This window comes from Alternaria atra, assembly GCF_907166805.1.
Source record: "Alternaria atra isolate CS162 genome assembly, contig: 28, whole genome shotgun sequence".
NCBI lineage: Eukaryota > Fungi > Ascomycota > Dothideomycetes > Pleosporales > Pleosporaceae > Alternaria > Alternaria atra.
The window spans coordinates 188,591-203,625 of record NW_025091326.1 but is presented as its reverse complement, the minus strand read 5'-3'; the positions used below and the strand labels follow the sequence as shown (position 1 = coordinate 203,625).

At 50.8% G+C, this 15,035-nt stretch overlaps 7 protein-coding genes across 8 annotated transcripts; 2 read left to right on the top strand and 5 right to left on the bottom strand.

The window, feature by feature from the left end:
* Window positions 1-1,999: 1,999 nt before the first annotated feature.
* On the bottom strand, window positions 2,000-3,178 carry ALTATR162_LOCUS7108 (uncharacterized protein; the record flags this gene model as incomplete). Its single annotated transcript, XM_043314735.1, has 1 exon — window positions 2,000-3,178. One exon carries the CDS (start codon window positions 3,176-3,178, stop codon window positions 2,000-2,002), a length of 1,179 nt encoding a protein of 392 aa, XP_043170670.1.
* A 600-nt stretch (window positions 3,179-3,778) lies between these two features.
* Window positions 3,779-4,753, top strand: ALTATR162_LOCUS7107 (uncharacterized protein; the record flags this gene model as incomplete). The annotated part of the gene is made up of 1 exon (XM_043314734.1): window positions 3,779-4,753. One exon carries the CDS (start codon window positions 3,779-3,781, stop codon window positions 4,751-4,753), a length of 975 nt encoding a protein of 324 aa, XP_043170669.1.
* A 388-nt stretch (window positions 4,754-5,141) lies between these two features.
* Window positions 5,142-5,643, top strand: ALTATR162_LOCUS7106 (uncharacterized protein; the record flags this gene model as incomplete). Its single annotated transcript, XM_043314733.1, has 2 exons — window positions 5,142-5,262; window positions 5,318-5,643. 2 exons carry the CDS (start codon window positions 5,142-5,144, stop codon window positions 5,641-5,643), a joined length of 447 nt encoding a protein of 148 aa, XP_043170668.1.
* A 962-nt stretch (window positions 5,644-6,605) lies between these two features.
* Window positions 6,606-7,212, bottom strand: ALTATR162_LOCUS7105 (uncharacterized protein; the record flags this gene model as incomplete). The annotated part of the gene is made up of 2 exons (XM_043314732.1): window positions 6,606-6,758; window positions 6,820-7,212. 2 exons carry the CDS (start codon window positions 7,210-7,212, stop codon window positions 6,606-6,608), a joined length of 546 nt encoding a protein of 181 aa, XP_043170667.1.
* Window positions 7,213-7,907: 695 nt separating this feature from the next.
* ALTATR162_LOCUS7104 (uncharacterized protein) lies at window positions 7,908-10,720 on the bottom strand (the record flags this gene model as incomplete). Of its 2 annotated transcripts, none has more annotated exons than XM_043314730.1 (4): window positions 7,908-7,976; window positions 8,032-8,217; window positions 8,267-10,541; window positions 10,596-10,720. In XM_043314730.1, the coding sequence occupies 4 exons, from the start codon at window positions 10,718-10,720 to the stop codon at window positions 7,908-7,910; spliced, it is 2,655 nt and encodes an 884-aa protein (XP_043170665.1). The 2 variants fall into 2 exon arrangements, with proteins under 2 accessions (XP_043170665.1, XP_043170666.1); XM_043314731.1 differs by having other exon boundaries at window positions 7,972-7,983.
* A 1,491-nt stretch (window positions 10,721-12,211) lies between these two features.
* On the bottom strand, window positions 12,212-13,274 carry ALTATR162_LOCUS7103 (uncharacterized protein; the record flags this gene model as incomplete). Its single annotated transcript, XM_043314729.1, has 2 exons — window positions 12,212-12,489; window positions 12,554-13,274. 2 exons carry the CDS (start codon window positions 13,272-13,274, stop codon window positions 12,212-12,214), a joined length of 999 nt encoding a protein of 332 aa, XP_043170664.1.
* Window positions 13,275-14,228: 954 nt separating this feature from the next.
* ALTATR162_LOCUS7102 (uncharacterized protein) lies at window positions 14,229-14,741 on the bottom strand (the record flags this gene model as incomplete). Its single annotated transcript, XM_043314728.1, has 1 exon — window positions 14,229-14,741. One exon carries the CDS (start codon window positions 14,739-14,741, stop codon window positions 14,229-14,231), a length of 513 nt encoding a protein of 170 aa, XP_043170663.1.
* Between the last annotated feature and the right edge of the window lie 294 nt (window positions 14,742-15,035).

The following is a 15,035-nucleotide window of genomic DNA, read 5'->3' as shown; positions in this document are numbered from 1 at the left end:
TGACGTCAGCGGGGCTTCTCTTCTATCATTGGTCGGTTGTGGTATATGCAACCTGGAACGAATACTAGTAAATATCGCACTATAAACCTTAAGGTCATCGATTTGAGCTATAAGAAAAAATGAACACGGTGATTTTCTACGGGAAGCTTGTCATTTGTTTTGCTAAAACTGCATTCGCATTATTTTTCGTTGAGCTATGTACGCCACCATCCGGTATTTGGGCTGATTCGCTATCTGAACGATGCGGCTTTGGATGAACCGAACGAGCTATGGTATGATTCCTTCTCTTAGAACAACGCTGCGTTACTCATCCCAAACTTTTGTCATGACCTCCAGCCTCTAAATCTGACGACTCGTGTCTCCTATAATCGTTGATACATGTAAGACTGAGAGCCCATACCCCAGAATGCTCATAGTCGAATCACTGTTTAACCGTGGGAAGAATTACCTGGCCATGGCAGTGGCTCAGCAGGAAGCTCAGCGAATCGTCCGACCGAATGGTTGCGCTGATGGTCATATTGGCTTATCTCTCGACAATCTAGTTGTGCGGGATCATCCGGTTCTGTTATCGACTCTGCTCTGTGTAGTGCAGCCATCTTCTGCTGAAACTGTGAAGGTGTTTTGCCTGCACTAATGTCAATACAGTGCATAGTGGTTGGAATTCCAGATCTGAACTCACTTGTTAATTGCGGTGTCATATCGCTTCCAACCAATGGAGACGGATATTGTGGCGCTTTATATATCTTGGTACGCCTTTTATTCTTTACGTATAGCAATATGGAGACGAATAATGCACAGAAGAAGATAGTGCCCAGCACTGCGCCGACGATAGCCGCTACGGGTGAGTGTGCGTGGCTTGCTGAAACTGGTGTGTTGCCAGATGGTGTTGCTGTGGCTAACGCACTCCGTGTAACAGTCTTGAACGAAGGGTCCGCTAAGCTGAATGTGATCTCCGAATCAAGTGACGGTGGTGATGCTGTTGTAGAACTCGATGGTAATCCTGTCGCGGTGATTGTGACCATCAGAACTGACGTGATTGGAGCGAGGGATGGCTCTGAAGATTTCTCTGAGGCTATTTTGATCAGCTTCTATTATCATGGAACACACTGTGTGAACCTACATCGCCCTGGAGTCAGGTCCTTGTCGACAGGACAGGTACTACCTGGCATGCATGGATCTATCGTACAGCAACCACGGAAACCATTGCACATATAGAACACGCCCCCTGCCGGACAGTCATCGATTCTTCGTCGAAGTTCTGGTATCATTATGTAAGGTTATGCCTCCCAGTCGATAGATGGCGATGGATAGCGATGACAGGATTGGGATGAACAGATATGAGTGTGCGACCACAGCCATAATGAATGCTGCATAGGCACGTTTGCAGCAAACCTTGATCTAAACACAGAGGTAGTGCTGTGGTGAGCCTCTTGATCTACGCAAACAAAGCGTTGCATCGCAAGGGTACTCCTTTGACGTACCCCCCACGTGAAACGTGAAGCCCGATGCAGCCATGTGGTCAAAGGATGTATGAAACTGCGCCCTATAGGGCTAAAATCGTTATACGGGAGCTAAATGTATCTCATGATGCCACGTCGTCCGATGTATCGATGGGAAGAAGAAGCACAAGAACAGGCTCTGGAGTGTTGTGCCCAACCTCTCGCCTAAGAAACCAATGACGCCATCACCGCCCGCCTCGCGAATTCACTCGTCGACAGCTCAGAATTCGCTCAGTCTTTGCAATGCACATCATTTGTCGAGACTCCTCGATTGCCCACGTATCACTTCCAAAGTTTGTACGGACCATCTAGACGCTTGTTCACCCCTTGTAGTCTACCCATATTATGCTATACGACAAAACCTATCGCCTCGGGGGAATGCTGCACGATGCGATTTTGCTTCAGAATTGCGAGAAACCATTCAAATGCTGATTTTCGAGAACGAATACACTATTAATAATGTAACTGCTAGATCTAGAAACCCGGAAGGTCGATGCGATTCAGATTCTGTAAACAAGCTTCTCGGCACTGACGGACCTCATCCAAGGCTCAGCGCGAATGATTCGTCTTTCCTCCATGCCACCTGCACCAAGCAGCTGGAATCCATCCCGAACAACGCTCTCCAAACCACCCGGCATCAATCTGATTGGATTTGGGCTCAGCTCGGAACCCACGGATTCGCCGAGCCACGCGTAGAACGCCACTGCAAACCCCCGAGCAGCCGGTGATCGTTGTACAGTAAAGCCCTGGTACTGCACCTCTTCGCCCAATGCCTCCCACACCGCACCATAACTTGGCTCGACATGAATACTATTCGCCTTCCAAGCTCCTCCTTCGCGAGATCGGACAATGGCTATCTTCCCACTGCCTGTGAGGGTCAAACAAGTGCGCTCGACGGAACTAGCTTCAGAAATGCAGTCGAACGCATAATGTATCCCAACACCACCCGTAAGTTCTTTGATTTGCTCTGGCCAATCAGGATTTCGGTAGTCAACGAGAGCGTCATACCGGTATGGCTCTGCCCTGAGGAGCTTCCACCGAGCCTCGCTAGATGCGCCGTACAATTTTATAGCCTTGACGCTCGACTTGGCACTGAGTCGTACCATCTGCGCCGCATACAATGCCACTGATGTGGATGCGCCGTAGATAAAAACGTTGATTACATCGGCTTGATCCGCTTGTTTGTGTGTGGACTTCCGGTCTGGGTGCTCCTGGAGGACTTCCTGGCGATCATACGCGAAAGGAGCTTCCATCCCTAGCCGATACCATATTGCTTGGGCAGCCGTGAGGGCTACAAGGCTCACGCCCGCAGCCTGCTCCACGGTCACCGACGCTGGTATCTTCCAGACCAGGTCCCAAGGCACGACAACGAATTCTGCAAATGCACCTGGCCGGTCGTTGACGCTGCAAGCACCTTGCAAAAAGCCTGCGACCTCATCCCCGACGCAAAAATTGGCTTCTGTGGGTATTTCATGGCCAGTTTTGATTACAATACCGGCGAAATCGCTCCCAACGGTCCGTCCCGAGCGGCCCAGTGGATGCGCAACGTAAAGTGGGTCGACGGGATTGAGTGCTACCGCCCTAACATGAATAAGTAGTTCTTTCGAAGCAGGCGTTGGCTGTGGTATATCATGGATATGCGCCGTTCGAGCTTCGGCGGCCAGTATAAGGGCTTTCATAGTCGGTCACGTTGGTTGATGTTGTGTCAGGTGTGGTCGCGCCGATTCGCAGCAATATGGACCGATAGTCAAGGCCGTGAGTCTTTGGGTCGATCGACGGTTGTTTGAACTCGAATCAGGGCTTTTATTTGAGGAACTGGTGCATGTCAATCGCCAGGGCGTGGATGACTAACGTGGTGCATGGTAAGCGACATTCTGCGCCCCAGGATACGCCTTCGAAAGTCTCCCTTACCAAATACCAAAAAAAATAATCCTGTCATAAGATACATTGGGGACCAAGCCCGAAGATTACAAGATGCTGCCACCTTGGTCCAAAATCTCGGTAAGGTCGTATGCAACCTATCGCAGGCAGCGTGGTATAATTGCGCGCTCCGAGTTGGAGCCCAGCTCCCAAAATCTCTTCGTGAACTATGGTAATCCCCACCAATCTACCTATCTCTGTAAGAGATCTCCGTGGAAGACCCTTCAGCAGTAACATGGACGGCCGGTGCGTGGCGCAGCGAAGCGACTATATATCCAATCTTTCCAATTCTCATTTCTCTCTTCAACCATCTCACATTTCCAACCCAATTTCCTCTCAATAAGCATTCCATTTTCAGCATGGAGTCCAACATCATCTGCGGCGAGGTCCTCTCCAAAGCCACCGCAGAACACTACCTCGAACTCACCCAGAGCCTTCACAACCTCATCACATACACATTCGACCGCGACAGCAAGTACGGCCTAGCAAGCCAAAAGCAAGACACTTGGTCACTTCGTTCTGCCCGTCATCCAGACACCCTGGATGAAAGTATTTCGGACATCAAGAGCAGAATACATTCACGTCACGTAGGATTCTACGAAGACTGGAAGCAGATCAAGTATGAAGCCACAGTCAAGTGGCCTATCCCCGAATATGCAGGCTCACTGTGGAAGACCTTTTCCAGAGCCATGGATCAAAACCGACCCATCTACGAGATGAGGAACTGGTTCTCGCATGAATTTGGTAAGCGTGGTGGGACCCTTGAGGTAGAAAACGAAAAGTTCAAGGGATTACAAGAGGCATACGCAAGACTTCTTCCAGCTCTTACTGAGCTACTAGAGAAGCTTGAACTAGCGCTTCAGGATGGAGCGGCTTGGGCGCCGTACCATGAAGTAAAAGCTCGGAGGTATGAACAAAACCAGCCTGAGTATACCAGAGATACGGTGGCTGTTCAGCTAGAACTTGCGGCACGTCAAGAGGAGTTCATCGCAAGGGCGGAGCAAAGTGGCATTGATTATGCTGCTAGAGTGGCTCGTGTGGAGAGAGGGGAGGACCCATGGGAAAGTGAGGAGTGGGTCATGACCGAGGATATGGGAGAAAAATGGGTTAGTAATTCCGAGGAGAGTGCGGCATCACGGGGCGATCTCGATGAAGCCGTTGAGGACCTTTGGGACTACGCATCGAACACGGACGACGATACGTCGGAGTGCACTGAGGATCTTCCGGCTACATCAGCGCAAGACCCTGACGATGGGGCATACGACTCCGGGTATGAAGACGACGACAAGTCCCCAAGTGACTGGTGCAAGGCTCCCGCACCCGATGCTGACTAGATCAACACCTCACTATCGCACCAGAGGACGAGAGGACTTTATGACAACAAGGCTCGGGCCGTTGGCGGCACAAAAGTTCCGACCTCCTCACTCTACCTGAGAGCAGTTTGTAGCTTTGGGCATCTGCCACCCCTGTCTAGTCCGTTTCAAGATTGGCCAGAACGCAATTTCCGAGAACTGCGTAACTTGTGGTACGTGGATGTGGATCTGGTAGTCCTTCGTCATGTAATGGGAAAACTGATTACCGTGAGGCATGCGGCAAGGGATAAGAGTGGTGTTGAGCTTGTATAAGAAGCTTGATCGCTGTGGCCAAGAGATATTCCTTCACTCATCACATCACATCTCATATCTTCATCACTTGCTCGTTAAATCGAAAATTATCTTCAAGATGATGTTCTATCAATACTCTGTCGCTACAGCCTTCATGCTGGTAACAGCCATTACGGCAACATTGGACCCTGCGACGTCGAACACAAATGGCAGCTACCCTTCAGCCCCCAGCTGCTCACGTATGCTTACCACCTCTCTGCATCCATGCCAAAATACACACTAATCTGCTTGTAGCCATCAAGACCAGTAAAGCCATCCAAGCCGCCGAGTGCAGCCACAACACACGCACATCCAAGCAAACCTTTGCCGTCTTCACCCAAGACCACCAGTACGACGGCAACCACGGCTGGCCGTACGGAACATGCGAAGCATACAACTGCGCACCAGGATCGGCCATGAAGGCCAAAGCCGGTACCTGGACGTTCTTTTGGGACGCAGCCGGTGTGAAGGGCAAGGAGAGCGGTGATGGCGCGGGATGCATCAAGAGTCCCAAGGATAGCACTTGTGGATGTGAGAACTCGGATGGAACGTTCATCTACAAGGGCACAAACTGCAAGTAGAAGGCTCTGAGATGGTTTTTTTGAGGATTACCGGCCGATGCGGTGTTTTTGTTTCGTTCGATTGTATATAGTTGCGCATTGTCGCGTCAATGAACATTTCTCAACCCTTGAATTCGGTTTGCACATGGGTTATAGTGACACAACTTCTCATCATACGCTTTCAACTCGACAATACAAACTCACATGAATTTCCCATCAAGCTTTTGGGCGAAATGCAAGGCAGAACAGGACACAGAATGTCTTTTGCAGAATGTTTTGGTAACTTGAAAACATAATAATTGAGGAAAGAGGGTTTGTCCAGAGACATGGTGCTTTTATACAAAGAAGCGTGGTAGAGCTACTCGAAAACTGGACAAACAGCATGATATATCAGCCTTTTAGTTTTCGATGCAACACATGAATTGTAGGGTTTCAGTTTTCGGTGACATTGCTCAAAATATAGACTTCCGCATGCGACGCATCATGTCGAGTTTCGAAGTGCTGTCAGTAGAGAACCTCATGCATGCTTTGTGCTTCTATCTTGGAGAATGTCGATCTAGGAAGAAGGGCCGGACGTGTTATGTTCTTGGCGCATTTCAAGAAGCGCAGAGTGAGTGGCGGACAACGACTCAGAGGACGATGTTTTTGTTCAAAAATATGTAATATCTGCTGTATGAGCAAGAAGAGGGGAGAAGGACCGAAGAGTCTTTTATAGACCCATCAATGACGGTAGCAAGTGCCAAGCTGCACTATGGCGTACTGCTACAAGGAAGTTGAAAGTGAAGGCACGGCGACTGTTTCGCAAGATGAATGAAACCGAGCAGCTGTCTACTATATGCGCATCCACAAGTTCAAATCCAGATGAAGCTCGTCCATGTAAATTCCAGTCCATCATCCCTTGAGTATGTCTAGCGGATTGACCTGCATGACATATCGCCGTCTCCCTCAGATGTACGGTGATTCGCATCATAGACAGTCATCCCTCATCGCGCCTCGGGTATCTTCCCCCTCATGCCCGGCGGTAGCAACGCATCTGCCTTTCGCGCAGCCTCGACCTCCTCAGCCGTAGGCTCCTTTGGTACGTCGACGATAACGCTGGGATCTTTCGAGCGCGAGGCCAACATGGCTGCCCGTTTCTAGTAGTATGTCAGCACAATGATTTAAAAACCTTTTGCATGCTGTTCATGTGGCCAGGACGCCTGTCTGCGCTTGATAAACGGTCCCTGCGTGGAGGTGTCGACATGCCTCTCTAGCTTCCCTCCCCAAATCCTCTCCTTCACCAAGGAACTCGGCATCAATGCCCTCTTCATCTGGGGACCGCATAGAGCCCCTGACTCCACCCACTTCCTCTGTTGTTCGTCTCCTCAGTTCCTCCGGAGTCAGTTCGCCTCCGTCTAGCTCGACCGGCGCATCGTTTATAGCAGGTGTATTCGTGTCGATAAGAGGTGTTTGCGTAACAACTGCTGGACCGGTCTTATGAGGGAATGTGCCGCTTCGGGAAACGGGCGAGATGGGGTCGGTGGATGGTGGTGAAGATGGGAAACCGGTCGCGGTGAGGATGGGTGGGGACATGGTCGGCGGGTTTGCCATGATGATTACTGGAAGTTCGAGCGGTATGTCGATATCGTGGTGTAAGGTGTGTTATTTTGGGTTCCACAAGGATATGCACAGCTCTCAGCCTTCAGCCTGGTAGATGGCGGGGATGGATGATGCGTGAGAGAAAGACAGTAGAGACGTAAAAGGCACAGCTGCTATGTGTACAACCCAAGGCTGGGGCGGCAACCCGTCGCAGCCTCACGGCCAAACAAAAGCCCGCGAGCGCGTAAGCTGTCGTGACTGCTATGACGTTCACCAGTCCGTGATCCAGGGTCCAGCGGTTGAAGTGGGGCAGAAACACGGCAGCTGGCAGGGTTCGAAGCTTGGTATGGGCCTTATCGCATCATGTTATATCGGAATACGAGTTGGTTGAAAACCATGCGAAAGCTCTCAATAGAAACAAGTTTGCGGAGAGCAAGTAAAGCTACGCAAACAGATGGGCTATTCGAAACAAGCGCAAAGGCTGAGCTGAATTCATTTGTGTTTCAATTGCAGGGCACATGGCTTGCTGCGCCTCCTTCCATCCGCCTATACCTCCCTTTCGCGGATCCAACTAATAGCGGGGATATCTGGTAACACCGCCGTTTTCTGCTCCCGAAATTCAAAGACCATGCAAAAGACAGTACGCTCAAAATACGTATCCATGTGCTCATTATCCATATCACAAGTAACATGAGTGCGTGAAGTACTTAGTTGGATTGCTTCGGTAGCATGAAACCCAGAGCATATCCTTCACCAGAGCTCGTCTTCGGATCAGCCTTGTTGCTGTCAGCTATCAGAATAAAGCGTTGAGATGTGCGAGCCGGTACTTACGCCCATGTAGACATCTTGCCCAAACACGTTTGTCCGACTTCCTTGTGCAGACTGCTGATTTGATGACTGCCCCGTGACTGGAATTCCGTTTTGCTCGGTTTGCATAGGTATATTGCCAAGGTCCATAGGGAAGAAATTGTTCGTCGATTCGATGCCTGGGCCCTGAATGTACGAGTCCCACATGTCCTGATTGGATTAGCAGACTATTATTGACAAACCCACCATAAGTACATACCCAGTTGACGTTGTCTGTCGGCGGAAGATCAAGATTCTGGAAGAGATTTGCCCCGAAGAGATTTGAAAACGGACTTGGTGCGTTTTCTGGCCCCACTGATCCGCTCGTTGGTTGATTGTATTGGGGTGTCAAGCCCGTCGATGGTTGAGGCATAGGGTCGTTCAGTAGATTCGCCATCCCTGCTGGGTATCGCTGATCGAACATGTTAGCATTAGGCGTCATGCCGCCCGTGCTGAGTAAGCCCAGAGTCATTGCTGCCGAGTGTTCAGGTGCAACGTTAGCATCTTCCATCGGCGCCATTGCCGGGTATGCCGATGAAGCTGCTTGGAAACCGTTCGGCGCTTGTCTTGCTGATCGATTCTTCTTTAGTTGATCCAACATAACGCCAAGTGTGGTATGCGCTTTGTATGCTTCCATAGAATGGTCCTTAAGGCCGTCCCAAATACCCACTGCTATCTCTATTGCTTCAAGCATCTCATCCCGACGATCCGAACTCCATACAAGCGTGTCTGCAGATGGCGGGGAACGAGCCGATGCTTCCCGCGCAGTGTGGTAGAGATCGGACGATATGATCATTGCAGCGAGAAGGAAATCGACGGTGGTGAGCGACGAGATGAACCATTTAACATTCCGCAACCGACCGCCGGCCTGGCATTCCCGGTGTAGAGTCGCCTGATGCTTGAGAAGCATCATGGAGGCTTCAATGACTGCTTTCCTGGAATAAGCAAAACGCGATTGCACCCTCGCATAAGACAGATACTTTCGATGTAGGACACATATTATCTTGAGGAAGAGAAGATCCAACGTGAAGCGCTGCATGATTAGAGTAGAAGGGTCGCGTGCCGCTTCATCCATTCCTCGCATCTTGAGATGCGGGGAAATGTTATCGTGCAGCTCTCTGGCTTCCGCGTCAAGCTTCATGACCTCATCGTACGAGGAGCACGTCAAGGTATCCGTGCACTCTACGGCTTCTCCCAGCTTGTAGATTAGCCTCGTTCTGTTGATCAGGAAGAGGGTAGGTGTAGCTTCTGTTTCCGGTCTCGAAGGAGGCAGTATCTTCATGTCTTTGTGCAGCTCGTCATCGTAAATGTTGCGCGGTATCTCAGTATTTGTGTCTCGTGGCCGGACAATGGGTGGTAACCCAGCCTGGACTGAAAACAGCAGATCGCATGAGCGTACCGCAGCCCAGATACGTCTCCGCATCTCCCCCTGGAACACGGGTATGCCGGGGTATGGTCCTGGATCCCGATGCAAACCCATTCGCATCGCTAACCGCACGACGATACCCGTACTTATCAGAATACCCACCTCTGCATCTCGACTACGAGCATACTCGGCATGGACGTGTAAGAGGAGGGTCTCCATCATACCCGTGATGGGCTGTGTGATATCCGCCATGATCAAACATTGTGCCGTTAGATCGCCGTATTCTCTTGACATCTCCCAAGATTTGTTGTGGTATTCCGGAGGCTCATCGCCAGCCCGTGTGTACGACTGCAACGCAATGCACATCATCGCGAACACAGTCCCTAGCCAGATGACTGGTGTTTCCTCTGGTTGTGCCCAATGCCTATCGTATTCCTCCTGAAATGATGGGCCGTGTATGATGTGAATGCCGGGATCATAAGTGTTGAAGAAGCGCGAGACAAGGAGATCGGCTGTGGGCTTCGGCGGGAAGCGCGATAGGATCTCAGCTTTCGAGCTAGGTTTCTGTCCGCCCATCAAGAACGACGTACCCGGTGGTCGATCTTCAACATGCGTCGCCTTGTATCGCTTGAGCTGATCTTCGTACTGCTTCTTGTGCTCGGCAAAGTAATTTTTGACTTCGGACAATTCGCCCAAGATTGCATACCAATGTGCTTCTGACGCAAATATAGTGTGGTTGTTGTGCACCTTCATTACTCCAATCGACTTTGTAACATTCTCCATCTCGCTTTCCTCGTTCACATCCTCCTCGGGTATCGATTCGGGTGCGGTGCTCATGCTAGTGATCATTGGGCTCGTATCAAATTGCTGATCCGGGCTAGTGTTGGCGAGGCTGTTTGCGATAGCTGCTTGAGCAGCAGCAGGACCAGCGCTCTGTGCACCATTGGTCATTAGGGAGAGAACCAGTCCTTCAAGTCGGTCAATGCGGTTTTGCATATCATCCGGTGTAGTCGCAGAGCCAGTGCTCGCTGAACTCTTTTTGCGGTTGCCTGGCGCAGCGTACGTACATGATGCCGTATCTCCGCGCTTGGTACAATTGTCGCAGGGATGGCCTCGATTGCATTTCAGCCTACAAAAGTCAGTATGCGATGGTCCTCTCTTCTCCATTGAGAGGTGTGCTTACTTTCGATGCCTGCATGCTCCACATGACAAAGGAACGCGATTCCGCTTGCGTACAACTCTGAATTGTGGATCTGGCGGCGAGTGCCCTGCGCTGGAGGAGGTCGTTGAAGGTGGTGTTGGTGGCATGGTCGCGATGTGATATGGGTCGACGACGGAGAATACGGACTTAAGGGTTAAGTCCGTTTGAGATGAATGATGAAATCTCACGCGTTGTCGGACGCCTGAGACGCAGAACTAGGGTGTTTTGTGGTCCAGAGTCGTCGCGTGCAGATCCGGTTTCTCGCTAGTGTGCGCAGTGCAGAAGGAAGTGTGTCGAAGGTCGCAAGGTGTACAATTGTGCGATCGCGGCCTGGTGCGGTCTTAAATCTTCCGGAGGTGAGCTATCTCCAGGCGCCAAGTGCTGTGACTCTGCGGACCTGAGGTTGAAATGGCTGGACTGCCCTGGTGTTGATTTGTATGCGATCTGCTTCCGCTTTTCCAGCCAGTGTTTGCCGTCGAGTACGGCACACTTTCCGCTCTTTGTCTGTAAGTCTGCCTCTTGTGGTGCTCGAATGTATGCTCAGACGTCTGTGAGGTATTCACCGCAAGGCAGCCTCTTCTCGTGGTGGCCTGCGTAGTGCTTCCGCTTGCTGAGGGGAAGATACAGCTTACGCAATGGGGCAATCGACTACGCAGCGGGAGGTGTATGGTATGATGCTGTATCGAAGACTCGTTGGTGCCTGCTAATCTTTGTCAGCAGCTGCACAATCATAAAGCCACGCGCTGATTCGTACTTTCTCAACCAGGCTTGCACGCACTGCCAGCTCCCTTGTCCAACGCGCCCACCTCACGATAGCACACTCACACAGCGGAAAGCGGTCAATCGTATCGCAGATGATATGCGCTAGTTTTGGCGACTCGAAAACTCCGAGGCTGAAGAGTTGGACAGGTGTCGTTGTGGTGTTATAGTCGAAGATTGGTACAGACGTGGAGAGAATTAGGCGGCCTTTAACTCCGACCACCCTCAACCATCATCGCCAAGATGCCCTGGGATATGCGACCCTTCATCATGTGTCATTATCAGGCAGACCCACGTGGCTTTTCTAATCTGCACAGCATCTTTCACAGTGGCGAGAACATGTTCACTATCACAACCGTCTTGATTGCTGAAGCCTCCTCATAGTTTCTTCCACATGTCAGGACTGCTCGTGGTTGCGCTTCCCCCAGGCGGGGTCGGGCTAGCCCACGCTCAAGCCACCTGCCCGCCAGCGCCGCCTTAATTACCCGCCGCATCACTACCTAGGTTGATTCTCCCCAAAGACATGTGGCGCTCGACGAAACATGAGATGGCTTTTGAGGTTTATCTCATCAAGGCCACGGTCATGAGACTGGCCTTCATGGACACAGCCCATCGTGGGCATGCTAAGCCTGCATCCTTCGGAGCTTTTTGAGGTTAAGCTCATGCTCAAGCTTTCCGTCATATTTACTCACACGATGCTTGTTGCATTTTGTCACGCGATATTGCCAAACAAGTAAGAAAATATAGTAAAATTCCAGTCATGTATACAGCCAAGGTCAAAATGCTAACATTGTATCATTCCAGTCGTCAAAATCAACTTAGCCACTCGTCACAGTCGATTAGATACTGTGGCTTACTCCAGTGTCCTTGATAGGGGCATTCACAGTCGCTTTGGTCTCTACTGCCGCCGTCCAAGGCACCATCTTTTCCGTCTTCGCGTCCCACTGGTGCACACCTCCAGTGCCAACATTATACTGATAGTAGTTCTCCGTACCACCCTTTATCATGGCCTTCCTAAAGGTAATGTTAATCCTCCCCTTGCCCGCCTCAGGGCCCGCACGCTTCGGTATACTGTGAAGCCAGTTTGCTTGCGTTTTGCCACGCATCAAGACCATATCTAAGGGTAGAAACACCAAGTCAGTGCGTGTCTCACATGCAGTTCAATTAGGAATATTTCTCACCTCCTGAGCCCAAAGGTAGTTTGATGCCCTTTGGCTCCTCTGTCACAACGCCCTCTTTGGGAGGTATAGGTTTGTGCTTCATCAGAAAGTCACGCTTCGCACCAAGGCTGAACGATGCGATTACTGGATTGGGACCGAGGAAACGTTCATCGTCAGAGTGGTATGATATACTGTCCCTCCCATCGGCGTAGTAGTTGACTAGACAAAAGTTGAAAGTCTCGCCAGTCGTACCCTCCGTCACCTTCCTCAATTCTTCCAGACACTGCGGAATCGGACGAGGCGCGCACTTATATCGGCTCTTCTCAACCGGCTTTCCAGTCTTTGCGTCCACAATACTGCCAATAGAAGTGAAGCGGGATGTATCATCAACACCGAAGACGGTAGTGAACCGTGGCGTGTTGATCCGAGTCTGCGCTCCCCCACGGGTGATGTTGTATTGTACGCGGTAGAACGGGAGTTCCTGTCGAAGAAACTCGAAAAGCCCTGGCGCGATACTGGAAGGTACATAGGGCTGATAGTAGACGAGGTCCAAGTCCAACTGATCGTTCATGATTTTACCCTCTTCGGCAGGAGCGAATCCCAACTGCTCCGTAATTGAGGCGGGCAGATGTGGAATGGCGAAAGGATAAGACGCATGGCTTGTCTTCTGCGTACTAACTTCATATTTAGGCTTCTTGGGCTCAGGCCGCTTGAAGAATGAGTCGATGGCACCTCGCTTCATTTTCACGGGTCCTATGTGCTTCGTAGACCGCTCCTGTACGGGCCTTCCCCAACTATGACCCAAGAAACCCAATTTGCTGCTCTCCTTTTGATACCCAGCACTTGGGTTTGCGCACTAGAGGTGCATTCGCTTAGGGAAACGACCAGACTTGAACGAATTCGCCTGCTATGGTTTTGCTAACATGTAGGTGTCGACTTTCCTGCACGCCGAATATAAAGGCTTCCCGGAAACCTTGGGCAGTGGTCTTACTTTTCCCGCAGAGGAAACTAGAAGCGGATCACTTCACCAGCTCTAGCTAGGATGCTTTGAGCCAAATACAAGCGTCCAAAAGTACTTTGAAAAAGTGAACGAAATGAGTTGCCACAGAGTGGCGAGATGCATGTACAGGGCGGACTTCAGCGCAGCGGGAGAGTTGCGCGCAGCGGTTGTGTGTTTATTGAGCTCTTGTTTGAAAATTGATTGCGTAATACTGGGCGTCCAGATCTACCTTGATTCAAATTATGTGATGAAGAACGTGTAGTGACCATTGTCGCGACGCGTTTGTTAGCTGTACTACGTTCGTAGGTTAATGACGTATGTGATTGGTTTGCACGGACTTCAATCTGATTGGCTGATGCTTCACGTCGATTGACTAGGGGGGTTGGGACGCGTTAGAAGCGTGCAACAATAGCTCAATGCAAGCAACCTTGGATTCTGCACAGACGCTGTGATCGGTGCCCTCCTAAGCCTACAGCAGGGCCCCATTTCCTCACAAACGAAATAAGTTTCTACTATGCAGAGTGAGTACGCATTTGGAGGTCATTACGATGCTTCTCGTATACCTCCATACCCGGCGCGCCCTGCCGCAACGGCGACCGCGTGTCTTGAAGCATCATCTTACGCCCCTAAAGAATCTCGTGTTTACCCCGCGTCAGTTGGCACTGCGACCGGTCGTATGCCTCGACTACCAATCTCTCAGGTCGTCTTCGTGAAGACCCTAGCTCGCAGTAACATACTTTCATCATACGCCGTTAATCCGATCTTGCGCACGCGATTTGCAGCCATCAGGCGCGTCTTCCGGTGGATATGGAAAGCCTTCCTATGCTCGTTCTTGAGACTATCTGCGAGTACCTCGTGCAGTGTGACGCAAAACGACAAAGCCTTCACGCATTCGCGCTCACCAGTAAAGAATGCTGTGCCGCCGCGACGCGGGAGCGGTTCTCTCTGTTGGTAATCAGAGCGAGTAGCGCGGAACAGCTGCGCAATGACACCGAGGCGCTGGGACGCTTCCTTGGTTATCGAAAGAAGTACGTTCGCATTGTCAAAATTACTGGCGCGACGCGTTCGAATGAAGAGCGACTGGATGAAGCCAACGAGGCTGAAGCCAGCGAGGATGACCTGATCGACTTCCTCGCTGAAACAGCTGACGATACTTATGGCAGAGCTGCGATCGATGATGAGGACGACCCATGCATCATCCAACCTCATCCCCGCGTGGAATTTGAACCGACAGGCTGGAAAGAGGGCTTCAGTCCAGAAGAGCGGGCTCGAACAGATCATGCATGGACATCAGTTGCATGCTTCATTTCAACTCTTACTCTCAAAGACCTTATATGGGCTTCTACAGAGCAAGTTCCTCTGTGTATCCTGTCAACACTACATGAGCACTTTCCGTCCTGTCGATTGCATGTTCATACCTTCAGCTTGCGCAGCCTCTACTACTCAGCAGATATCTCAAGCGGGATCGAAGAATCGGAATATCTGCTGGCGACCTCCCCATGC